This window comes from Hermetia illucens, chromosome 2, assembly GCF_905115235.1.
Source record: "Hermetia illucens chromosome 2, iHerIll2.2.curated.20191125, whole genome shotgun sequence".
Classification (NCBI taxonomy): Eukaryota; Metazoa; Arthropoda; class Insecta; order Diptera; family Stratiomyidae; genus Hermetia; species Hermetia illucens.
In genome coordinates this window covers 175300906-175318901 of record NC_051850.1, presented here as the reverse complement: position 1 = coordinate 175318901, position 17996 = coordinate 175300906, and the positions used below count along the sequence as shown (strand labels likewise).

The 17996-nt window shown below is 44.8% G+C and overlaps 1 protein-coding gene across 1 annotated transcript in view; it reads right to left on the bottom strand.

Annotated features, from left to right (window-relative positions):
* Positions 1–396: 396 nt before the first annotated feature.
* The window catches only part of LOC119647844 (PHD finger protein rhinoceros), a 31163-nt gene continuing 13563 nt past the window's right edge, over positions 397–17996 (bottom strand). The window contains exons 4-6 of the mRNA XM_038049101.1: positions 9763–9952; positions 9174–9694; positions 397–9044 (exon numbers count right to left, since the gene is read on the bottom strand). Coding sequence (XP_037905029.1) covers positions 1563–9044; positions 9174–9694; positions 9763–9952 — 8193 coding nt within the window. The 3' untranslated portion in view covers positions 397–1562. The remainder of the gene's footprint in view (positions 9045–9173; positions 9695–9762; positions 9953–17996) is intronic.

The following is a 17996-nucleotide window of genomic DNA, read 5'->3' as shown; positions in this document are numbered from 1 at the left end:
CACCCAGATCAGGCATTCGATAGAGCCAAATAGCGAAACCGATCACGACGAACCGACCCCACTTGTGAACGGGACAAAGGCTGAAGAAAATTCCGTTCTACAATGGCAGAGGTATAAAGTGTCCTATCTTTTTTTCACCGACCTGAAATTCAACTTGATGTGTTACACCAGAAAACCTCGGTAAATGACTCAGAAAAGTGTAATGGGATGTCACCGCCTCAGATACATACACAGCCTCCGAGGATCCTTTTATTTTTTATGATTTTTTGAAAAACAAGGGGTGCCTTATCATCTTTACCGGCACTGTATATCGCCTTCTGAACACATCCTAACTTCGCAAAGCACAATTCTGTCCATCTCACGTCAACCAAAACAAAAAAAGTGATGCCATGAATGTAACTTTCATCTCATAATCAAATTAATATACTTTTTATTTTTGCAAAAAAAAATAATAAATATAAAACTACATAACATTAATTAATCACTGTGAAATATTGAGTTGCATTTTTTCATTATTTTTCCTCTACTTTTCCTTTTAAGTAAATTATCATCATCTCTTTATAATAATCTTATAAAATTTCGGGAAATATATGCATCGACAAAGAATAATAACGAAACATTTATCATGTAAGTGATTGTATGTAGAATTAAAAAATAAAAATAATAAAATAAAATAGAAAAATATTGCATATTCCTACATTTTGTTACATTTAAATTAAACGCTAATATTTATATAGCATCTTATACAATAGAGAAGGAAGAAACTAAGATCAAGATACGTATTCCCTAGCGTTCGTTGAAACTAGAAAACGAGCGTTAAGCACCGCATGGCCGTGCTCGTTTTCGATCAGTTTATAGTTATAAGACAATGAATTCCCTTACGGTTTTGATTGTTTGTTCATCATGTTTTTGTTTGTTTTTTTTTTAATATAATTTTTATATTTATAGATCAATTTCATAGACTCACGCGATCAGCAGTTTATTCACTTCGTCTCCTTACCAACCTATTTAATATTTTATCAATAAATGTGTGTGGGGGTCCTTAACTAGTTTCTATTTTTTAAATCACTTTTAAATAGTTCCTCAATTTACAATACTTATCGTAATATCTCGTTCATTTCTCTGCGCGCATCATCATTAATTTCACTTCATTTTCTTTAATAAAATATCTTTCTAGCTAACTACCATCATAAATTAAGTGTTCTTTACATGTACAGTTATTGTTTTTTTTTATTTTTATTTACTTTCAGTTTAAATTAAAAAGATACGAATACGAACTATGACGCAAAACATCTACATCATAATTTATATAGATAATTACTTACAAATCCTAAACATTCTACTAGATCTAATCCTATGTCCTGCACAATTTTCATCTTGTGATTTACAGTAGTTGATTAAACTCCTCCCTTAATTCATCTTCTATGTACAATATGCGCATTTCTATATGTATCTGTGTGTGTTGTTTGTGTATATGGGTTTATTTATGAATTTCTATTAGGTTCAGTGTATAGGGTCTTCGGGTTTTTAATTTAATTTCGTCGCGCGCAACACACCAATTATCATCTAACCTCGCAGTCTTTATTTATAGGAAGTAGGGGGCAACCTTTGGAGGATTTTGTTTGGCCACCTTTGAGATCGCTATTGGCTTTATTCGGTGCCAGAATTTGAACGTTAACAGTGGATGTATTTTCCGAATTGCTGGTTGCAATCGGTGCAGTTATCTGATCACCACTGTCCCCAACCCGTGACACATTAAACATTGTCGACGGCGTGACACTATCACCCTCTGACACGGACGGACCAAGAGTATAATTCGACACGGGAGGTTCGATATTGTAATTGCAGCCACTATTCGTTCCCATTTGCATTCGATTACCGAACGTTGAAGTGTAGCTTGATTCGTCACTTCGTTGCGCGGGCGTTGACGAGTCATCCGTTTCCAAACGTTTGGATTTGCCGATAACATAACCACCACCGTCGGAGTTTCTCGCTATCTTCAGTTTTATAGGCATTACACTAGGACTCGCTGTGTTCACAGCATTGCTACTGCTCTCGGACAATTCGCTTGCACCAGTTCGCGCCGTCGTTGTGGGGTCCACAACAACAGTGTTCGCAGTCGACGCTGATCCACCACCAAATCGGATAATGATCTTCGGCGCCTCGGCACCTTGGATACTCTCCATTTTCTGTGAGTGTTCGCGTTTGTCTTTTTTCCGTTTTTTGTGCGATGGCGACTTGCTATTTTTCTTCGCTTTCACTTTCGGCCTCTTCATTTTCTCCCCCTCTTCCTCGTCGAAATCAGCCATCACCTGCTTCCGGAAGTTCATGCTTTCGCGCTTCAGAATCTCCAGACTCGGCACTTGCGGATTCGATGTTGGTCGCTTCTTCGGTGGATAACCAATCATTCGGTTTCCATCTGATATTGTCTCGATGTGATTGCCTATTTTGATTTTCAACTTCGGAGCCTCCGTATTGTTCGGTGAATCTAATTTTGTCTTACGTCGTTTCAAAGACACTTTTATCGGATCACCAACATTATTCACGGAGATATTGCTACCGCTTGAGCATACACTCCGCCGACGCTCAGGCCGCTCTGACTCGTAAGGCATGTCCAGTTGTCGAAGCTCGCGGGATAGGCCTTGCGAACGTTTTCGCTTGCGAGGGTCCATTGAGGCATAGTCTTTGTAATCTTCCTTTGTAGGTATTGAACTCATGGAGTCCACTGCTTTAGGAATTCCTACACTTCGACTTAAGATCGGATCATTGATTACCTTATTCTCAATTGGCGGCAGACTCGCTCCATCGTCCATATTCATATCCTGCGTCCAATACTGTCGTAATAGCTCTTTCTTGCGCATTCGACGCAAGCTTGATGTCCCTGTTGGATTGCTGGACGACGCCATGGTAACATTTGAAGCAGCCGACATCTGTAGCCCCATATTATCAGAACCCAGACTTTGATTCAACGACCCACTTGTTGATTGAGCGTTATAATTCTCCGGTCGCGCCAGCGGTCCCTTTATTTTCAACTTCAACTGGTTGCGCGAATCCGACAGAGACACTTTGCTGATTGTGTTATCCGAATCAATCGATATCTCTTCTGACGTCGTTTCAATGGAAGCATGTGATTCAGGAACAACGATATCCGCTACTGGCGGCTTCGCTTTGTACGTGCCACTCGCCTTCAAAACAGACTGTAGCTTCTCCTCGTCTTCCTCGTCAATTTCGTTCAGTGTTTGATCCCCCATTCCGGTTGCAAACACTCCCAACAGATGATTATTGTAGGCTTCCTGATTCGTTGATGACTGGTTCTCGTAACCCGAGTTATATGTCCTCATGTCAACTGGCCCAGGCAGGACGGGGTGGATATTCGATAGATATGAATGTGATGCATGCATGGCAGACTCACTAGAGCCCATATTTGGTGACTTAACATCTGATACAGACTTTGTAGACAGCAGAGTATTCCTGAGTTTGCCTTGATAACCTGGACTTGTAAATTTCTGCTCGCACGTACTCACTGCATTCACTCGACTGTCGAACGATTTTCGCCGGTCTCGCAATGACTTCAAATCTACACTTGTCCCAAGATCCTCATCAAAGTCCAAATCATAAACAGTTCCAGCTAAATTATTCGCTATTGATCCCATTGAACTCTCAAAGTCCATATTTTGTGCCATTTGCACTGTGGAAACCAAGCGACCACGACCCCGACCGCGTCCTCTTGCTCGCCCTGAATTTCCGCCACGAGTTGACTTCGACTTTGAACGTTGACCCGATTCATACTTCCCTTTTTGGTTATTGCTTTGACTATGCTGCCGACTCAAAAGCTCCATATTCCGCGGGCTCTTGCCAGGACTCTTATGCATCGATGGTGACTTAATTTGATTGAATCGAGCTGAACTTCTTTTCGATGGCGAATCTTTTGCATTCACTGCATTATTTGCCAAAACTTCACAGTTCATTATATGATTCAGAGAATTCGTAGGATCGGAAGTATTATTGCTGCCCACACTTTCCACTGCTGTAGGCATGGTATATGTATTGTTCATTATTTGCGAGGACGTCAACGGCACACTGGAAACATTATTTGAGACTAGCTCCTGCGTCAGCGCCAAGTTATCCGAAGATGAAGTGAATGTTGCGGCGCAAGGTTGCGTCAGGAGCGAATATTGCAGGGACGACTCGGTACTGTGTTTGGGCTTGTCTAAATGTCCGAATATTGAACTAGTCGACTGTGGATTTTGCGATAAAGGCATTGCTGTGCTAAGTGATGGAGGGAAGATTGGCGTAGAAGGCGAGGGGAACGGCGGCATCTGAGTATTCATGCTAGAAGGAACCGATTGGCTTGGAAACAGACTGACGGGTCCGTTGTAGTGATTGTCCTCAGAATAATTGTATGGCATCACGTCGGCTCCATTCATAAACGACAAAGGAGCTTGAGGCGGTTGTTGGTGCTGCGAATGTTGTTGCACGGGTTGGTGCTGATGTGGAAGAGGCTGATGTGATGACTGATGTTGTGTGATTTGCTGCGGGTGCGACTGCAGTGAAAACTGTGACTGCGTTATACTACCAAATGACGAAACCAGGTTGAAGTTGCTCTTCTCAACCATACTCTCGGCTCCGCAAGACATTGCCCCTAAACCACGTTCTTGTTGGTGCTGTGGTTGCTTGTCAAGCTTTTCTTGAAGCGGTGTCTCATTTGTCTTACGAACAGGCATTTCGTTCACATTTGCACTCGCCTTGGCCACCGGCATCTCATCATTTGATTCAGATATTGACGATGGCGACGAAGATACAGATCTTCGCGTCTGTATCAAATTATTCTCATTCCAAATATTCTCTGGGTTTGTATAAGGCGACTGCATTCTCGTATTTTCATCATACTCACAATCTACTACCAACTTTGATGAATTCGTACTCACATCCAGACTCTCCTTCTCTGCACGCATATCCACGAAATCTCCCTTGAAAAAGTTCGATTGCGCCAGTGAATCAAATGAATCCGTGGGTCTGCTGCCGACCGCACGAGCCTTGTCCAGAGATTCGGGCGGCAGAAACATATCTGACGTTTTGCCAATATCACCCACGGAATCGGTCGCGCTCGACAATGGAAACGCAGAGTTTTTAGTTTGACTGAGTGCACTCGTTGGTTGCGCTGATGTTGGGGTAACTTCACAAGCAAGCTGCGTTTTATCGAAGAAATTTATTGCACTATCAACATTCGGAACGTGCTGATCGAAAACAGGAGTCCCCTTCGACACTGGAATATCCAATTTCGATGCGGTTTCTTTGTCGAAAATTGATGGTGGTCTTTCCTTAGGCGCTGCTATGCGGTCCGCCGCTCCAAACCCTTTCAAATCATGCACTGGCGGCATGGGCGGTGAAAACATGTCCGCGTTATAGTTGAAAGTGTTGGAACTAGACAGCTTGGTATCGTTTTCTCGAATTTCAGCGCTCGGTGGCGCTATGTCATCTGCTTTCGAAGAGCTTCGTTTGTATTTATTTTGTCGGAGCTTCTCTACGAGATTCATAGTTTCACGTGCACTATCCTCACTGGGTTTGGCATTGAAAATTGGATCCATAGTAAAGTCACAAACACTTTTATTGTTGTTCGGCAAATCCTCCAAAAATTGATGTTTTACAGACTCTTCCCGGTCTGGTTGTTCATACGGTGCTGGAGACGATTGTTTCTGCTTCAAAGACTCTGCGCGCAGAGTAAAGTCTCTACTAATATCTGCAGGAAGAAAGGAAGACAACGAAAGAGGAATTGATGATGACTTCATTTCAATTTCTTGAGACTTTTCTTCTTCTTCTACGGGACGCTCTGAATCCGCTTTACTTCGATCGCTCTCCCCAGATTCTGAATCGATATCTATGATTTCTGTAACGTTCGCAGGCATAACAGATGGTTTGTTCAATGACAACAGCTGTTGAGCTGAATCTAATACTTCTTCCACTGGAGGAGTTTTCAATTTAACATCCACATCTTCAGACTTCAAGGAATCATCAATTTCCATTGCGTCTGCAACTTTCTCAAGATCCTTTTGTTCTTTGCGCTCCTTCTCTTTCCTGTTCAGTAACTTATCCAATGAGCCTGAATTCTTATTTGTCTTACTTTTGAAGCCACCCATAGGAAAGCAGGTCAAATCAGCTTTACGTTGTGCCATTTCTTCCTCGAGTGTTTGAGTATTCTCTTTTTCTGGATTCAATTCGTCTAACGTTTTACTCGTGCTAACATTGTTCTCATCTACCTGTTCTGCTAAAGATGCTGGCTTCTCGTCAGAGTCTTCAGTTTCCACGAACGGTGACTTCTCCTTTGCTTTCAATATGCTGTCCGCCTCGTAAGGTTCTTTCTCTTCTGGCTTCACATCTAGCTGCTTCTCATCATCTAGATTGGCTGGGGTAGTTTCCAGATCCATAGGTATGTGCTCAACCGAAGATTTCTTATCAATATCTTCAGGTGAATCGTCAATGCACAGCACATCGCTATCAACTGTTTTTGGCGTGGAGACAATATTTTCAACATTCTTAAGATCATCTTGCATTTCAGGCAACGCTTCGTTTTCAAGCTCCTTCTTCTCTGACGGTGAATCTCGAGATCCCGGTGATACTGGTTTCGTGTCTTTGCATGAAACCGCTTCATCTTTCTCCCGACTTAATGAATCATCATTTTCATCCTCGCTTTCAGACGATGAACTGCTGTAGGAGGAGGAAGAACTTGATTCTGAACTTGAGGATTCGAGAACGATACGGGATTTTGACCTTCTTCTGTCTGGCGGTGGTTTTGAGGGAGGCTTCTCTTTGACAACATCCTCGGCCGATATGCTTCCTCGCGAACGCCTATCAGCACGTTGTATTTGCGCATTTGACATTTTCGGCGGCGAGACGGACTTTTCATCCTTTTCTGAATGTCTTCCCTTTTCTAAATCCTTGTCTCTAGTATCACACTTTATATCACGAGGTTTCTCCTTATCCTTTTCGCGGCATTTCTCGCGGAATGCGTCCATTTCGTTTTTGTTTTTGCCGTCTTTCTCCTTATCCACTTTATCTTTCTCCTTGTCTTTCTCTTTCACTTGTTCTTTTTCTTTATCCTCGACAAGCGTAGAGGTCTCCGAAGTGCTGGATTTGCCCATTCCGCTCTTTATATGCTCCGCAGCTTTCTTGGCAGCCTGCCTTTGAGGGACATAGGCTACTATCAGTTGACTGTCGGTTTTCTCAGACTTTCTATGGGGTGGCTTTTCATTTTTCTGCGGTACTTCAACAGGCGTTTTTTGTTGTACCGGCGGAACTTCTATACGTTTTTCCTTTTCCTTTTCTTTGTGAGATGCTTCTTTTTCTTTATCTGCGATATGTTTTTCCTTTGGATCTTCCTTCGGATGTTTCGGCGGCCTTCCTCGAGGTTTAGCTTTTTCCTTGTCTTTATCCTTATCTTTCTCCTTCTCTCTATCGTCTTCCTTCGCTTCCTTTTCTTTGTCTTTACTCTTTTCCTTATTCTTTACCGTTGGACTTTCTAATTCCTTCTCATCTAATTTCCCGTCGCGACTATCTTTCTTCTGTCCTACCGCACTCACGTACGAATTAGTAGAGCGCATGTTCTCTGAAGCCTTCTTGGCCGCCTGTCGCTGAGGCACAACTAGCAGGTCCGTGGGGAACTTCTTATTATTTACATCCTTAGATTGCACCTTTGTAGGCGATTCGATATCGTTCGACTTTAGTTGTTTTCTTGATGTGTCCTTCTTATCATTTCTCTCATCAGTGTCGGACTCTACCTGAACCTTCTCCTTAGGCTTCACTTTTACAGGCTTCTCAATGCTCTTTTTCACTTCCGGCGAAGATTTGTGCTTATTATTACTATTTTGCACCGTTTTCGACGCGTTTTTAGTCGGCGACGAAGACTTTTTAACCACAACATCTTGCTTATGCTTACTAGCGGCTTGTTGAAGTGAGAACTCCTTCATAGCCGCCTTTGTCCTAAACATTTGTTGCTGCGAATCGCTTACAGTATTGTCGGTTTTTTCTTTATCTGTACTATCACTGTCCGAATATATGGGTTTGTGTGACTTCTTACTCGTTAATTGATTGTTTGTCTGCCTGATGGGCATGAGCAAATCGCTGTCGTCGCTTGATGTCAGCATCTGCTCGCCATCTATTGCCAATTCTTTTTCCATTTGGTGCAACGAAGGGTTCTTCTTGGGACCGCTTCGTTCGCGCCGCATGTCTTCCTCATCGCTTGAACTATCCACAGCAATGGACGAGGCCATACTTTTCCGTCGTTTGTGTTTTTCCAGGATTTTCGAATAACTTTGTGCTTTTTTCTTTGCCGGTGCCGTCGATGAATCTGCATTCGGCCGGTATTTATCCGGCGCTTCCGAGTTCGATGACATACTGCTATCTTCATAAACACTGTCCGCCGCTTTTCGATCCGATATACCGTTCAAATGAATTTTCTTGAAATTGTGCCTAGAAGAGGCATTAGGACCCTTCTTCTTTTTTTCTGCCCCCGCAGCAATGTTGGCTACCCCCGAATCAAACATTTGCTGTGCCCCCAATATCCTTTCTTGCAGCTCTTCTACATTTATCGTGGGTGAACCCGAAGACGTACTCGAATAACACTTATCGTAAACCGAGGAGCCGTTATTCGCTTGAATTATAGCACTTATTACACTCTCGTCATAGTTTCTACATGAACTTTCACTTAAAATTGCTATTTGTTTATGGAATATTTGTTCACGCATTTTGAAAAATGTTCGTGATAACTTCTCCCGTCTATTTACCATATAACAGAGGTTACGAACCCGTTCCAGGTCTTGTCGCAGATGTACGAACATGATCTTCTTCTCGTTGTCCGCCTGATCTTGTCGGTTTGGAACCATATCAGTGTCGTCTACCTTGGGCGGTATTAATGGCCGATTGTTCGCTGATTTTCGCTTGAGTATCCAGTAACTATAGATCGACGTGATTGCTTCTTGATCTACATCAAGCAGATGGCAACTGATGTCTTTGATATTAACGTGCTTATCGAATTCTGCTTCCACTTCCTGTAATGAAAACAACATCCCATTTTCAAATATCACTCAAACCTTCACTTGCAAAAGGTAAGTTAATGGGGGCATAGCTGTCTAGTCCTTACTCGCAAAAAAAAATCATTTCTCTGGAAGATTACTCACCTTTGAACGCATCAGACGGGCTTGATTTCTCTCCTCCGACGTCATATCACTCCGCATCTTCCGCCTCCGACAATCATCATCCGACCCAGATCCATTGTTATTTGTACCCTTTTCCTTCTTCCCTTTTGCGTTACAATGTTTTAAACAATATGAACGCAGTTTCACACCATCCTCCGCGTTGCCTTCCTCTATGATTGCACGCATTTCCAGACCATGCTGGAATGCACACGTCACGTGATATGCCGTTTTACATGTACTCACTGAGCACTGGATACACGCTCCCACACGTTCACGACACAAAATGCATAACAACGACCAGCGAGTTTGCGGAATGCTTGAGATTTTTGTAATAGGCTCCATTTTATCCACGCATCCTATACTGACTTCAGGTATCCAAAGAGCACAAGATACGTGCGCCCACTTTTTGCCAGAACGTGTTGACTTCATTGCGCCCCCTTTGTTCGGACACAGCGCACAATCGGGCTTTTTACCCATCGAACAAGTACGGCACAACCATTGCCCTGCAATTGTCAAGAAGAGGAGACGACTATTAGCTTCTGGTAAACATAAATCCAAGGAAGTCACTTACCCGATGGAATGACTGTAATTCCATAGCATGCCTGATGCACACAAATGTTACAATTATCACAGAAAACCATTTCGTTTGCCTCCTCCGAATCCGGCGATCGACAAACGTCGCAAATAACATTTTCATCATACTCGATTCCAAGACCTTCTTCATTTCGCATGATTGCCTGAATTTTCTCCCAGCAACGAACCTAGATCACAAGAAAAGAATTTAATGCAATGGAATACAATAATATTAGCTAATTTGAATCCAGTGCACATTTTGGTATCGGCAAGCAGGACTACTATGTTTTTCTTATCCTACCATACCTTCTATTCTAAATGAGCACTGCGTTTTTACCAATTGCTTAGCACTAAAAAGAGGAACTTTCGCAATGGAATGACATCGAAAATTAACTTAAGGGATCAGGGCTTCCGGATGGAAGCGGCGCACGCCTTTAACCAACAACATCAAAGGAAGCTCAGCTAGTCGAACTCATGAAATAGGATTCGATAGTGCAAGTGGCAGATCATTCAAAGGATTGCTGACAGTCGCTTAGGATATGTAAGAGACAAGGTAGCAACTCGCGAACTGGTCGATATCGCTACCAACATTCGAACGCAAGAGCATCGCCAATCAGCTTTTGAATCACAGGTCATGACTCATTATAAAATACAACGCTGCAACAGAGAGTCTGGCCATCTTCTCAGACTTCACAAACTGACTCGAGTACTGCATTCAACAGGGGCAACCTTGAAAGAACTGGACATTGGTTACCATTCCTTACTTACAATGCAAGCTAGACAAGTGAACTAAAAAGAAGAACGGCGGAAAGAGTTAGAGCAAATGGACGGGACTTTCAGGGGCTACCGCCACGATAGTGCTTTCAATTACAAGGCGACATCCATCATAGAATAAAAACATTTCGTTTTGCAAAAAATGAAACAGAGCAATGGAAATCACAATGCACAATTGACATTAACTGAGACACATGGGCGTGACAACAGTGTCTATTCTTGGCTGTAGCGAAAAAATATTACGAACATAATGTTTGATGCAGAGGAATTCAGTGACACAAAAAGCTCAGAAGAAAAACGAGCTACTAATGCACGGAAAGTTATGCTTCTCTAGCGCTCAACGCCGAATCTTTCGTCCATTAGTTTTGTGAAATACGAATATGGTTGTCATTCACCCCTTGGTGCGATATGGTTACCTGAAATGCTCTTCGGCAACTCCCACGACTTTCCGAGACGCTCGCACTCCTCCTCTACTGTTCTGCACCAAGTGCTCTTGCGATGACCCGTCGGCCATCGTGCGAGAGTAGAGCCCACTGCATGGCATAGCTCGCAATGCAATTGTTACCCCTCCTAAATGTATGATCTATCCACTGCCATTTCGGTCTTCAGGTCACAGTGGTTACGAAAGGTAGGCTTGGGCGCGACGCAGACAGGTATTGACCAAAATTTGGAGCTTTTAGGTAATAGTGGAGTTCACTTTCCATGTACTACTCCCATATAACAACACAGAAAGAACACTAGCACAGAACAGTCTCCAGTTGACCCTGTTGAGATAGCTGCATTTCCATATTTTAAATAGGACAGTGAAAGTGGATCTAGCGCTGTTATTGCGTCAGGAAACATCCAGCCCGATGCCACCGTCGACAGAAACCACGCATCCTAGATGCACAAATTGATTGAAAACCTTAGTTTTGTTGGGGTTTATTTTGCGGATTGGATTGGATTGTCTCCTACAGTGTACTGTAGTGTACCGTTACGGTCTTCAATGAAGTACTCTAATATACTTCAAGGCCAATATGGATTGTTGCGCCAACGATTATTGTTTATTTTCAGTCCAGCTTCGAAGCATCTGAAAAACAAAGCAGTACTCTACAGTTTAGGAATAGGTAGATTCCTTAACTGTCAATGAGACGTGAGAGCGAACTCATTTACATCCCAAAAGACGGAATTGAAACGGCCAGAGATACAAGGCGGAGTTAGTAATCAAAGAGTGTACCTACCGGAAAAGTTGTAGGGAAATATCTCATTAATCGCGAGCGGTGCGACCCAAACAAAAATACTGCCGATTAACAACGGACAAAATCTCTTTATTACACAAACGACATGAACATGCATTACTTCATAGAAATTTGAAAGGAGAAATCCATATGAAGCAATCTGCGTGAATTCGATGCAACAAGGAACTATTATAAAATAAGGCCAAGAGCCTTGAATAAAAACGCCAACGCATTTGTAAAAACACTTGTCTTCGAAAGATTGGAGACAGGTTTCTGCACAAAATTAAGACTGCCCCGAAAAATATATTTCTTTTGCTGATATCATCATCGAAACTCACTGAGGAAGAGGACAACTGGTCCTCGAAGTATCGGTATATGAGAAATTAAATTCTTATTCGACAATTTAGTCTTTTCTTTTTCGGTTTTTCTTATTATCATCATCATCGGAAAGCTCTTCAGCATAAATGGTATGTCTATGACATCGAAAATGCCTTTCTCGCATTTTTTCTATGATTTTTACAGCCCCATATATCCCGATATCCTCATTTCGGATGTGATTTAAGTAATCCAATTACTTTTTATTTTAATAATTTATTTACCGTTAAGTAATTAACACCACTTCTCATTTCAACAAATCTTTATAAATATTTAAGATATTTTAAATTAACAATTCATATGTTATTTTCATTAATGTACACTTAACATTACTTTTTAATTCAACGAACTCAAAAAGACTTCTCTGTTCAATTCCCAACTTGATATCTATAATTTGTGACAGGTCTCCTAAAACAAAATCATTCATCGCACACTTTTTTGAGATCTTCCACTCCCTTGGCGTGCCACGCAAAGTGGATAGATCCGCGCCATCTATTTGCTCGCACTCGCAACATTCGAAATAAATTTCGAATGCTGCGAATCCTGCCGCGCCACATCACTCCGCCCCCAGATGAAACCTAGGGGTTTCAGCGACTGATCCCCGAACTTCGTTCGCCGTTAATCCACAAAGCGGACACGACGTTGCTTCGGGGCGCACGCGGGTTTCAGTCTGGACAAAGAGACCGCCTTTTTGTGACCACTGATCTCGAGCTGGAAGAAATGTTCTCCCCGCTCGAGAACGCGGTACGGGCCCTCATATGGAGGCTGCAGCGGCTTCCGGACGGCATCCGTCCTGATCAGCACGTGCGTGCAAGTGTCCAGCTCCTTGGGCGAACAGGCAGGTATGGACGAGTGTCGAGTGGGTGGTGGCGCTTTGATGCGTCGGAGATTGTCTCTCAGCAGACGCACCAACCCCGACTCCGTGAGACCCGATCTCTTGTCGAAGACCGGATCGCTTGGGAGTCTCGGGTTCTCCCCGTAAACCAGCTCCGCGGGGCTGGCAGCAAACTCCTCTCGGCGGGTTGTTCGAAGGCCGAGTAGGACGAGAGGCAAGACTTGCGTCCAGGACGGGTCGTCGCGTGCCATAATGGCGGCTTTCAGCGTCCGGTGCCAACGTTCCAACATCCCATTGGATTGTGGGTGGTATGCCGTAGTCCGCTGGCGTTTAAAACCAAGGAGTTTGCCTAACTCGGAGAAAAGGGTGGACTCAAATTGCATTCCCTGGTCAGTGATGACCACTGCAGGGACGCCAAAGCGAGGTATCCACTCTCGACAGAGGGCTTCAGCACATGATTGCGCCGTGATGTCTTTCAGAGGTATTGCCTCAGGCCACCGCGTGAACCTGTCGATGATTGTGAGGCAATACTTATAACCGTGCGAGTCTCGCAAAGGCCCTATTATGTCGAGGTGTATGGTGTGGAAACGCTTGGTAGTGCGGGGGAATGAGCCCACTTCTTTCCTTACATGCCTGGAGACTTTACACTTTTGGCATGCGATGCACTCTCTGGCCCAGGAATTGATATCCTTGTTCATGGAGGGCCAGAAGTATTTTCCGGTGACTAACCGGTTTGTTGTCCTGATGCCGGGGTGCGCCAAGTCGTGAACTGCGTGGAACACTTCCTTGCGAAATGTGGCCGGAATGTATGGCCGAGGTCCCTTTTCCGAGTCTTCGCAGCAGAGCGAGAGGCTTGAGCCGAAGATGGGCAACTCCCGAAATTTGTATTTGGGGTTGGACTTGAGGCTCTGAAGTGCTGCGTCATCCACTTGCGCCTTGGCAATAGCCGAGAAATCGAGTGAGGCGGGGATGTTAACTTCGGAGACACGAGACAAAGCGTCAGCAACAATGTTGTCCTTCCCGGACACGTGCTGGATGTCCGACGTAAACTGGCTTATGAAGCTCAGGTGTCGAAGCTGACGAGGGGACGCTTTGTCGGGCTTCTGTTTCAAAGCGAACGTGAGAGGCTTATGGTCCGTGAACACTGTGAACGGCCTGCCTTCTAGGGAGAAACGGAAGTATTTGATGGACAGGTATGCGGCGAGCAGTTCGCGATCGTAGGTGCTGTAGTTCCGTTGAGCGGGATTCAACTGCTTCGAGAAGAAGCTCAACGGCTGCCAAACTTGGTCCACCTTTTGGTGAAGGGCAGCACCTACTGCGTTGTCAGAGGCATCAACAAAAACGGCTAGGGGTGCATCTTGCAGAGGGAATGCCAAGAGCGTAGCGTCAGCCAGTTGTTGACGAGATTTGTCAAACGCGCAGATAGCCTCTTCAGACCACACGATCTCTCGTGTGTCCTTAGTTTTGGGGCCAGACAAGTACGCGTTCAAAATGGACTGGAGATGGGCGGCCTTGGGCAGGAAACGACGGTAGAAGTTCAGCATGCCCAAGAATCTCCTCAACTCCCTCACTGTCTTTGGACGCGGGAAGCTTGTTATCGCTTGCACCTTGTCTGGGTCGGGCTGTATTCCTTCAGGGGAAATGAAATGGCCGAGGAATCTCACCTGTTGTTGAAGGAATTTGCATTTCTCAACGTTTAGGACTAAACCGGCCTCAAGGAGACGTTGAAAAATGCACTCGAGATGGGCTAAGTGCTCAGACTCAGTGGTAGAAGCGACCAAAACATCATCCAAATATACGAAACAGAATTCGAGGTTTCGCAGGACTGAGTGAATGAACCTTTGAAAGGTTTGCGCCGCATTGCACAATCCGAAAGTCATTCGGGTGAACTCGAAGAGTCCAAAGGGTGTGCATATTGCCGTCTTTGGAATGTCTTCAGGAGCTACTGGAATTTGGTGATAAGCCTTGGTTAAGTCCAAGGTCGAAAAGATGCGGCAATTCGCGAGGTGATGCGCAAAGTCATGGATGAGTGGAATTGGATATCGGTCAGGAACAGTCTGTGCATTTAGTCTTCTGTAATCCCCACATGGGCGCCATTCGCCGTTTGGCTTAGGGACCATATGCAGTGGGGAAGACCAACAGCTGTTTGAGGGCCTGCAGATACCCTGTTGAACGAGTTGTTCAAACTCTTTCCGTGCAATTGCCAGTTTCTGAGATGGTAGAGGACGCACCTTCGAGAAGATCGGGGAACCAGTAGTGATAATGTGGTGCTGCACATTGTGCTTCACTGGTTTGGAGAGACTACAGTTGGTAGTAATCTGGCTGAACTTTTGGAGAAGTGCCCGAACACGAGAGTCGGTAATGTCTTCTAAAAGAACGGAAAGATTATTGCCTGGGTGAGATACCATATGTCCCGACGTATTAAGGTTGGTCGTGGAATCTATAAGAGACTTGTTTTGCAAGTCCACCAGCAATCCATAGTGACACAGGAAGTCTGCGCCTAGTATGGGGAAGCTGACATCCGCCAGGATGAAACGCCACGAAAACGTCCTACGCAAGCCAAGACTCACGTCCACTTGCCTATACCCGTACGTGTTTATGCGGGAGGAATTTGCTGCCGCAAGTTTGAGCGGTTGAGGGAAAAGTTGATGATGCTGGGGTACGGGAAGAACCGAAACCTCCGCACCCGTGTCGACGAGGTAGTTGCGCCTGCTGAGGGGGTCAAAAATAGTTAGGCGACGTGGTGCTGCGTTCTGGGTGGCCGCCGCCAAAACCCCCCGCGGACCTAGTTTTTTGCGGTAGAAGAGAATCTACACGGTAGCGTACATCTTGTCGCTTTATCCCCGAATCTGCGGTGGTACCAGCAAATCCCTGGGTCCGTGGACTGTCTTGACGACCTGCTACCTGATCGCCCTTTTCGGATGGCAGACCGCGAGCGTGCTCGCGATCTGGCGCCCGAACGCTGAGCGTCCAACGTCGCCCTCATCTCGGCCATACTGGCTGTTAATGCAGCAATCTCGCGCCTCAATTCACCCACCTCATCCGACGGTGGTTGAACGGCCGCCAAGGTTGGGCGTACGTACACCTCCTGAACCTGGTCGGCCGTCGCTGCCAGTTCCTCCAAGGAACCGGAGACGCAAGCGAGGATCGCCTGGGTGCCCTCCGGGAGCCGACGCAGCCAGAGCGACTTGATCAGGTCTTCGCCGATCTTACTCCCACCCAATTGCCTCATTTCACGAAGCAATTGGCTGGGAGTTCGATCACCTAAGGTTAAACCTGCCAGCAAGTGGTCTAATTTTGCCGACTCGCTTGCCGACAGGCGCCTGATCAACTCGCTCTTGAGCTGCACATACGATGTCGACTTCACCACGTCGGACACCAGAAGTATGGACTCTTCGTCCAGGCCGACCACCGCGTAGTTGAAGCGGGTCGCGTCCGATGTGATGCCGGACATTTGGAATTGTGCTTCCAAATGCACGAACCACAGTTCGGGGTTCCGCCGCCAAAACGGAGGAACGCGTACGGCGAAGGCGGTCACTTGCGGGTTCGATGGGCCCGCCGCGTCCCTATTGTCAAAAGACATCTTGTTTCACGAAAAGTACGAGATTGAAATGCAAACGCGGTGAGTTTATTCTGAAACGCGGTGGACTTTACACCGACACGGCAGGCCGCACCCACAAATGCACGCACGAAACGAAAAAAAAAACGAAGCGGACGCTATCCAGCGCAGACCAAAAACACCGCCAATGAGAATGGAGGACTCGCGATGTTAAACACCTGCACGCCGTCTCTTGCAGCGATTTCAATTTTTTTTTATTACTATTATTTTTTTTTTTTTTAAACTGAATCAATAATTTCACTTAAATATAAATGAATAATAACTTCTCTTAAGAATAACTCCTCGTTGTTTGTCGGCTGTAGCTGCAGCGTTGGCGGTGCTGGGGACGTCCGTTTGTTGCTGTTGTTGATTGTTGTGGCAATGATGACTAGTCCGGTGCGTGAAAGGTGTTGTGCAGGAGGGCGTGCGTACGGGAAGTCGCGTGAAAATCCACTTCTGGTGATGGTCCGACGTGTGTCGCGCAGTACACTGTGTAGAGAAGGTTTGTTGATGGGGATGATGATGTGCTTGAGTTTTTCAATTATATGACACCTCGTGCACAGCATTGAGGAATTGAGACTTCTGCATTTGGAGCATATCGATCTTCTCGATTTGTTCTTGGACGTAATCCACTTTCCGTTTGAAGTAGTCTTTGGAGTCTTGTAGAATTTGTAGGCCACGAAGGAGATGGCTAGCAGGCCAATGGTAAGGACGATTCCTCCGATGAACGAGGGTCCATCGAAGTGGCGGCAATTCGGAGGAGGCTTGACCGTGGTTGTTGTGCTGGGACTAGGAGGCGTCATTGGGGTTCTTGGAATTGGCGTTGTTGAAGTTGAGGTGGTCGAAGTGCTAGATGAACTTGAGGTAGTTGAACGTTAGGAAGTTCCGGGGTCACCAATTAAGTAATCCAATTACTTTTTATTTTAATAATTTATTTACCGTTAAGTAATTAACACCACTTCTCATTTCAACAAATCTTTATAAATATTTAAGATATTTTAAATTAACAATTCATATGTTATTTTCATTAATGTACACTTAACATTACTTTTTAATTCAACGAACTCAAAAAGACTTCTCTGTTCAATTCCCAACTTGATATCTATAATTTGTGACAGGTCTCCTAAAACAAAATCATTCATCGCACACTTTTTTGAGATCTTCCACTCCCTTGGCGTGCCACGCAAAGTGGATAGATCCGCGCCATCTATTTGCTCGCACTCGCAACATTCGAAATAAATTTCGAATGCTGCGAATCCTGCCGCGCCACATGATCATGGCGTGTTATGTGTTAGTCTAACGCGATATATCATATTTACCTTCATTGCCGGGAGCCGCTGGTTTATGGTCTTTTGTAGTCGGCCAGCACTCAGAACCGTAGAGGCAACAGGGCGAACGGCACTGCGGTAAATTTAGGACTTGGGACGTTCATT